Source organism: Theropithecus gelada, chromosome 2, assembly GCF_003255815.1.
Source record: "Theropithecus gelada isolate Dixy chromosome 2, Tgel_1.0, whole genome shotgun sequence".
Lineage (NCBI taxonomy): Eukaryota > Metazoa > Chordata > Mammalia > Primates > Cercopithecidae > Theropithecus > Theropithecus gelada.
The window spans coordinates 134,893,888-134,902,619 of record NC_037669.1 but is presented as its reverse complement, the minus strand read 5'-3'; the positions used below and the strand labels follow the sequence as shown (position 1 = coordinate 134,902,619).

The window sequence follows — 8,732 nt, the reverse complement described above, 5'->3', positions numbered from 1 at the left end:
AAAGTAATCACAGGCGTTCACTGTCTATTCAATGACAAAGTATTGTGAACTATTCTATGAAATAATAAAATATCAGTGTTTTCAGACTGCATGCCCTTTTCAGTAGCCTTTTCAGTGTGATGGCACCTGTACCCAGTTCTGCCAGTGGATGTTGTTATCTTTGATCTACAGTTGGGAAGCTAAAACCCAGAAGGTTACTTGTCTAAGACTAGACGCCTCCAAGAAGGCAGAACTGTGGCTGCTATTTCCAATTTTCTAGTCTCTGAACATGTAATTAAAGAACAAATTTCCAATTTACAATGAATAATAGAATTTACTAAAACATAACAACTGACGAAAGTGTGCTGTTTTATTCCCAATTTCTCTCTCTATCTCTTTCTTTCATTTGTGACAGTCTCGCTCTGTTGCCCAAGCTGGGGTGCAGTGGTCAGGTCTCCGCTGACTGCAGCCTCCGACTCCCAGGTTTAAGCGGTTCTCAGTGCGTCAGACTCCCCAGTAGCTGGGACTACAGGCAGGCGCCACTACATCTGACTAATTTTTGTATTTTTAGTAGAGGTGGGGTCTCACCGTGTTGGCCAGGCTGGTCCCAAGTTCCTTGTCTCAAATCATTTGCCCGCCTTGACCTCCCAAAGTGTTGGGATTACAGGTGTGAGCCACTGTGCCCGCCCCAATTTGTTTCTTTGGTGTTGGTAATTCTGCTTGGTCAACAGTAACTTGCAGAAATTGATTGGAACATATATTTTGATAAAGTATTTGAAGGTATTCCTGAAGTTTGATTTATGTTTCAGGAGCCTATATTGAAAGAAAATAAACTGCTGTGTATTCCATAATTTAAAGATAATTGTTCATTTTGGTGACATTTGGTAGTTGGATAGTGGAGACAAATGATGGTACTCTATGATCTTCAATCTAAACATTTATGTTAGGACAAATTATTCCCTTATTTGTATAATGCTTTATTTTTGCCCTGACCTCTACAAATCACAGTAGCACCATTATTCGATCTTGTTCTCTTTTTCAAAAAATTCTACCTTCCAAGGTGGTGGTTCTTTAAGTTTATAAGTGAACCATAAAGTAGTTGGAAACCTGGATCCCAGGATGGTAGAAATATGAAGCTTGTTTATTCCAAGGACAGTTTTATCTATGTATAGGACTTTATTGTCCTTACTGTATACAGCATTTTAATGGGGAGGGGGAAGTAGGAGCATTGTTGGGGGTTAATTTAATTTTTGTAGTTTTAAAAAACAAACATTTCTGTTCTTGTGATAGTTTGCTAAGAATGATGGTTTCCAGCTGCATCCATGTCCCTACAAAGGACACAAACTCATCCTTTTTTATGGCTGCATAAGGGCCTATCATGGGGAGGGGGGAGGGGGGAGGGATTGCTTTGGGAGTTATACCTGATGTAAATGACGAGTTGATGGGTGCTGACGAGTTGATGGGTGCAGCACACCAACATGGCACAAGTATACATATGTAACAAACCTGCACGTTATGCACATGTACCCTAGAACTTAAAGTATAATTAAAAAACAAAAAACAAAAAAAACAAACATGACTGTATCAGTCTTTAAAATCAGCAATAGTGTTATACTGCTAGAACTTTAGAACATACAGACATGAAATAATATCCTCACCAGAAAAGTGCTAGCCAACTCCATTATTGGGAAGCTTGAGAGTACATTTTAACAACATCTACACTTAGGGGATAAAATTTGAAACAAGAGTTCAAAGGACAAGGTTTATTAACCTTATCCTTTTGTCTTACAAAGAAGACAGAAGCTCTCACAATTAAACAATTTGAACAGAAAGATGAGCAAGGGATTGGTCTTTGTATGTTTAATTACTGTGAAGCTATAATGGAAAACCTCTTGTGGGTCAACATGTATTTGCATGTTTGCAAATAATGTTTTACTTCAGATTATTTAGAAAATATTTTATTCCAAAGTATTGTGAACTTTCAAACATCTATTCTGTAGATGATTGAAACATTTTGGATAATTAATCTGTTAATTCATATTGATACAAATATCTTTGACTGTCATACTCTGTTGCAGCTACTATCGCTACATAGCAGATTGGCCCAAATTAAGCATCTTGAAACAACCATTTCTTATGTTCATGGATTTTGGGGCAATTCACATCAGACACGACAGGAATAATCTCCCCTTCTTGTGGGGTCAGGTCTCATCTCTTTTTTTTTTTTTTTTTTTTTTTTTTGAACAGAACAATAAACACCTTTATTACACGGGTGAAGACAAAACGAGGATTTATTTGCCTTTCCGGGCTTTGATTTTCCTAAGATAGAACTCCAACTCTTTGCCCTCTAGCACATAACCATCTGCTCGGCCACACTGTCCCGGCCTGGAAGCAATGCACGCAAGAAGCTTGCCCTGCTGGAACTGCTCCTCCAGGAGACTGCTGATTTTGGCATTCTTTTTCCTTTCATCATATTTCTTCTGAATTTTTTTAGATCTTTTTTTGTTTAAAATCTCTTCTTCTTCAGGAGTCAGCTTGGCTCCCTTCTTGCGGCCCAGGGGCAGCGCGTAGTGGGACTCGTACCACTGTCGGTACGGTGTGCTGTCGATAAGCACGATGCAATTCTTCACCAGAGTCTTGGTACGGACCAGCTCATTATTAGATGCATTGTAGACAACATCGATGATCCTTGTTTTACGAGTACAACACTCTGAGCCCCAGGAGAAATTCCCTACGTCCAGCCTCAGGGCACGGTATTTCTTGTTACCTCCCCGCACACGGACTGTGTGGATGTGGCGGGGGCCAATCTTGGTGTTGGCAGCCGGGCGCCCCAACTCATACTTCCGCTTCTTGTGGTAGGGCTTTCTCTTGCCCCCGGTTTTGCGGCGCTTGTGCCAGTTGTCCCGAGAAATGCCCATCGCTCGGCGCTGGCTGGAGGTCTCATCTCTTAAGCTGGGCTGGCTCAAAGACTAGAATCGCTGATGGGAACACTCATACCTGGCTGCCTTATATGATTTGGTTTCCTTACAGCTAGTGATCTCAGGGTAGTCAGACTTTTTACCAGGCAGTTCAGGATTCCAAGCCTGAGTGTTCTAGTGCACAAGGCTGCATTGCCTAATATAATACCAAGCTTCGGTATCACGTCCACAGTAGTCTGTTGGTTGAAGCAGTCACAAGCCTGCCCATAGTCAAGAGGTGTGGCCATAGATGCTACCCCCTCTACCTCTCCATGAAGAGTATAAAAAAACTTACGACCCTGTTTAAAAACTGCCGCTTACTTTATTCAGCCCTCTTATACTCATATTCAACTCTGAAGAATTTTTCTTTAGATATTTTCCCAAAGGGACTACATATTCATAAAACCCCCTACATGTGGGTGAAGGTCAGTTAAACTGCCATGGGGTGATTTTTCTTTCTCATGGGAAGCAGATGGAATTAACAGACTGTGGCTGCTGTTTTTAAACAAGGTATGCCAATATCTGTATCCCTTCTGAGACGAGGTGTGTTTCTTCAGTAAGGGAGAACATGTAATCATGCCCTGTTGAAAGCCCTTTTATTTAGAAATCATGCTTGCTTTTACTCTTTATTATTTGGATATATATGTATGTCTGGAAATAGACTGAGAGGAAACTTGCCTGTTGATATCTTAATAAAAGTAATTAAAACATTCCCAAGGCTGGGACTAGGACGAGGTGAGTGAGGCACTTGCTTCAGCTGTAAAATTTAAGGCTGTGCTGAAAACTCAGTAATCCAAATGAATATTTTCGTGAAGTATTAAAGAAAATTAAATCTAATGCCAAGCAATCTATAATCAAATATCAAAGTTTTAGATAAAGACAGCATATTATTTTCCTAGGGCTGCTGTAACAAAGTACCCAAAACTGGGTGGCTTAAAAGAACATACATTTCTTTTCTGTCAGTTCTGGAGGCCGGGGCTCTCAGGAGGAAACCTCATGCCTGTCTGCTAGCTTCGGGTCATTGCCAGCAATCCTTGGTGTTTGTTAGCTTGTCTCCACTCATCTGCACCTCCATCATCACGAGTTCTTCTCTATGTGTCTCTGTGTCCTCTCCTTTTCTTTTGAGGACACCAGCCACTGGACTTAGGGCCCATCGTAATCCAATAGGACCTCATTTTAAATAATTATATTTGCAAAGACCGTTTCCAAATAAGATCACATTCTGAGGCTCTGGGTAGACATGAATTTTTTGGAGGCATTGTTGAACAATACAGATAGGATCAGTGTTACTGATTTTTTTTTTTTTTTTTTTGCCATAAGATCCAATGTGGCTGAGCATGGTAACCCCCAGTCTGCCTCAACATCCAAAAACTTGCTCACACCTATTACAGGAGTAGATATTAAATATGTTTTGGGCAGGGCACGGTGGCTCATGCCTGTAGTTCCAGCACTTTGGGAGGCTGAGGCAGGTGGATCACCGAGGTCGAGAGTTCGAGACCAGCCTGACCAACATGAAGAAACTCTGTCTCTACTAAAATTACAACAAAATTAGCCGGGCATGGTGGTTCATGCCTGTAATCCCAGCTACTCGGGAGGCTGAGGCAGGAGGATCGCTTGAACCCAGGAGGCGGAGGTTGTCGTGAACTGAGATCACACCGTTGCACTGCAGCCTGGGCAACAAGAGCAAAACTCCGTCTCAAGAAAAATAATAATAATAATAATAAAATAAAATAAATGTGTTTTGACTCAAAATAGACAACGCATTACGAGATTTTTTTTTAGTAGTTAGCATGGGCTGGCTACTGCTAAGTGAGCTGCTGTTCCGTCACCTCTGGAGCCCAAGACTGAGAAGTTTCACCCACTCATCTATTTCAGCTGCCACATACCTGTATCATGACTCCTAAATCTGTCTCTCCAGCCTCATTACTCTATGAATTCTAGATTCCTTTTTCTGGTGGCTCCTGGACATCCCAACTTGTTAGCCTAAAGGCATCTCAAATATAACATATTTCAATGAAGCATTTATATCTCCTTGTCCTCTTCCCCATCTCCTTCATTGGCATATTCATCCTCCCTGTCCCCTAAAACAAACCCTTGAGAGTCTGTCTACTCTGGTCTCTCCGTCTTTCCCAGCATCTTGTCTGGTTCCACCTCAGAGACAATTCTGGATCACCTTCCTCTGCCATGATTCTCAACGTTTTATCAGCAGGTATCATCTTGGGTATGGAGATGTTCCTATAGAATATAATGTTTATCATGATCTGCTTGGAAAATAAGAGTTGTGACTGTGTTACAGGTTTGGATACTAAATATATTTTGCCTCAGAAAATACGGTGAATTATACATAATTTTGTCAGAATGACTTTGACATTATATATGGTTATATATATATAATAGACATATACTCTGTATTATATATATAAACTATGTATTTTATATATACTTAAACCCTATATATTTACACACATACACACACACACACACACAAAGACAGTGAGAGAGAGAGCGAGCATGAGCCTGGGCTTACATGATTCTGCCTTCAGCCTCAGAAAGGGATTATGGGCATACACTACCACCCTCATACTGGATGTTATGTTTTGATGCTTTAGTATTGCTAAACCTGGTCACCCGAAGCAAATTCCTTCTAGTCTCCGTTTTGCTATAATAGAAACTCTGTTCGTCCTGAGGATGCTGCTCCCTTGTGGCCCTCTCTAGTGTGGCAGTTCATAGGCCTCCTACCCCTGACTCTGAAGCAGAGTGGAAGTCCTCCCTTCTCCTTCTGGTCACTTCTGGACCATATTCCCCCCTCCACCCTATCCCTACCCCAGTTTTTAGTATCACATTAGCAGATTGGCATACTCTATTATTCCACAGTACAAACATTTATGAACCTCCTGAGTTCTTCTCCCTGTTTTTTTGAAGATTTTTACCTTCAGGTTCACTGCCATTCTCTGAAGTGACACTGATTTCAGCATCCAAGTAGATGATCTTCCAGTAGCTAGATTTCATGGTTCTTTGACTTCCCCTTTTCCAACAAATTTGTTCTGTCTCTGTAGCAGCCACTCTATTCCCGTGGACCTACTTTAAACTGTGTCATCTCACATTCAAGCCATCATCTCAGTCTTACTTTACCACCTCTAATCTTTGCAGCTCACTCTTCCTAGTTCTTTTCACCCCACATTATATTCTCACTATTCTCTTTACCTGGTTTAAATCCCATGATGAGTCATTATAATAACTCCCTTGCATAACTCTCAGCACCCAACTAAACCCACCCAGCGTAATATAATTGCAGAAAGACACACAACCATGCTTCCCGGGTTCACTCTGAATGACCCCAACCTTGAGTGGGCCCTTAATTCTGTGTGGCGACCGCTCATTTCCCTGGAACATTCACCTTCTCCTAGATAACCATTCTGATAATAAACACACTCTCCTGGATACCTAGTTTTCACACCTTCCCTTCTTTCTTCTGACCTCTCATACCTCTCCCATCATCACTCTGTCAGTTTCCTTAAGAAAACAGGAGTGATCTGAATAGACCTCCTTGGCGATCACCACCTGTCCACTCACCTTCTGCACCTGGGTCTACATACTCTGCCTTCCCTGATGTTTCTGTGGGTGGACTGTCCATGATCCTAGCTAAGAGCAGCCCCTTCATGTGTGCCCAACAGCTCTTCTTCTTTCATTTATTCAAGGTAATTACAGCAGCAATTGTTCCCTCCTTCTGTATTATCAGTTGACTTTGAGATAGGGTCTCGCTCCGTCACCCAGGCTGGTCTCAAACTCCTGGCCTCAAGTGATCCACCTCCCACAGACTCCCAACTCACTCAATTGATATTAATTATATATTAATCAATATCAGTCAGTTAATATCATTATCAATCAATGGATTGTTCATCAGTACACAATCTGTACTTTGTCTAATTAAAAATTAAGCCTCTCTTTTGATCTCTCATCTGCTCTAGCTACTGCCCCATTTTCCTGGTTGATTTTTTTTACACAGCCAAACACCTTGCTATGGTTTGGATGTGGTTTATTTGTCCCCTCCAGACTTCATGTTGATATTTGACCCCCAGTGTTGGAGATGTGTCCTAATGGGAGGTGCTTGGATCTTGAAGGTAGATTCCTCATGAATAGCTTAGTGCCCTTCCTTAATGGTGAGTTCTCACTCTACTAGTTTCTGGGAGAGCTGGTTGTTCACAAGAGGCTGACACTTTCTACCCGCTGCCCCCCATCCGCTACCTTGCTTCCTCTCTGGCTGTGTGATCTCTGTACACACTGGCTCCCCTTCTGCCTTCTGCTCTGAGTGGAAGCAGCTTGAGATGCAGATGTCCAGTCTTGAATTTTCCAATCACCAGAATTGTGAGCCAAATAAAATATTTTTCTTTTTTCTTTCTTTTTTCTTTTTTTTTTTTTTTGAGACAGGGTCTTGCTCTGTCACCCAGGTTGGAGTGCAGTGGCACCATCTCAGCTCACTGCAGCCTTGACCTCCCAGGCTCAACTGATTCTCCCACCTCAGCCTCTAGTAGCTGGGATTACAGGTGCGTGCCACCATACTTGGCTAATTTTTAAATTTTTTTTGTAGAGAAAGGGTTTTGCTATGTTATCTAGGCTGGTCTCAAAACTCCTGGACTCAAGTAATTTCCCTGCCTTGGCTTCCCAAAGTGCTTGGATTATAGGCCTGAGCCACTGCACCCAGCCAGATTTATTTTATTTATAAGTTATCCAGTCTCAGATTTCTTTATTGCAGCACTAAATGGAATAGACACATCTCAACATTTTCCTAATCCTCTCTTTTCATTCTTTATTGGACCCACTCAAACCAGGTTTCACCCTTGCCGCCTCAGTAGACCTGCTCCTATCAAGGTCACTGTGACTGCTCTACCATTGGTTAATTCTCACACTTTACCTTTCCCAGCCCATCAGCAGCTGTGACACAGTGGCCTCTTAATTGGCTTTTCTGCCTTTACCCACATTCCCTGAAGTCTGTTCTCAACACAGAAGCCAAAGTGATTCTTTTAACAGCTTTATCACTGGGTCAGCTCACCCCATTCTTCTCCTTAACAAGTTCATCCTATTAATAAAAGCCAAAATTTAAATCATGTCCTAAAACTCTCTCAATAATTCTGGAAACTTCTCTCCTGCTGTTCTCTCATAGATTCATCCCTTCTAAGCACATTGACTTCCCAGCTATTGTTCCGACACACCTGGACACACTTTTCCTTAGGATACTTCAGTAGGGAGTTTCTTCTGCCTAGAAAGCTCACCACTCATCATTATTATCTGTCCTCTCCAGCCCTCCTTCCACCCCCAGCACTAGAATGCAAAACCGCTAAGGCAGGGAGGTTGGCCCTTGTTCACTGCTCTCGGTGCTTGTTCACTGCTCTCACACAATCTCGGTGCTAAGAATTATGCCTATAGTAGTCCTCATACAATGTTTGTCCAATGACTGAAAGACCTCATGTTTTGTCCTCATCCTGTACCTTCCTACTTGTGTAACCTTGGCCTGGAATGCCTTTTCTCCCACAAGGAAAGTATTCATTCCTTCAGGCTTACCTTTTTGGTGAAAAGTCTTTTTGTTTTTCTTCTTCCTTTTCTATTACCCATGCTGGTGATTTAAATACACTTAACCACAATTACCTTTATTATCCCTAAGAAACTTAAGGTTCAATATGGCCAACTAGAGGCAGCCAGGAGGAACATCTGTCACTGAGGGACCGGGACATCAGGAAGACTTGAACGCATTTGGCAGATCTTTGGAGGAAAGGCATTAAGAGTGGACAGAGGGAGGAC

The 8,732-nt window shown here is 41.9% G+C and overlaps 1 protein-coding gene across 2 annotated transcripts; it reads right to left on the bottom strand.

Moving 5' to 3' along the window:
- Positions 1-2,220: 2,220 nt before the first annotated feature.
- LOC112618462 (40S ribosomal protein S8-like) lies at positions 2,221-2,919 on the bottom strand. Of its 2 annotated transcripts, XM_025375469.1 has the most exons (2): positions 2,385-2,909; positions 2,222-2,348 (listed from the first exon to the last, which is right to left on the bottom strand). In XM_025375469.1, exons 1-2 carry the CDS (start codon positions 2,895-2,897, stop codon positions 2,271-2,273), a joined length of 591 nt encoding a protein of 196 aa, XP_025231254.1. In that variant the 5' UTR covers positions 2,898-2,909; the 3' UTR covers positions 2,222-2,270. The 2 variants fall into 2 exon arrangements, with proteins under 2 accessions (XP_025231253.1, XP_025231254.1); XM_025375468.1 differs by having other exon boundaries at positions 2,221-2,919.
- Positions 2,920-8,732: the final 5,813 nt, after the last annotated feature.

Bases quoted from the DNA above. Each gene is read 5' to 3' on its own strand.
- LOC112618462 (XM_025375468.1), bottom strand. From the start codon at position 2,897: ATGGGCATTTCTCGGGACAACTGGCACAAGCGCCGCAAAACCGGGGGC.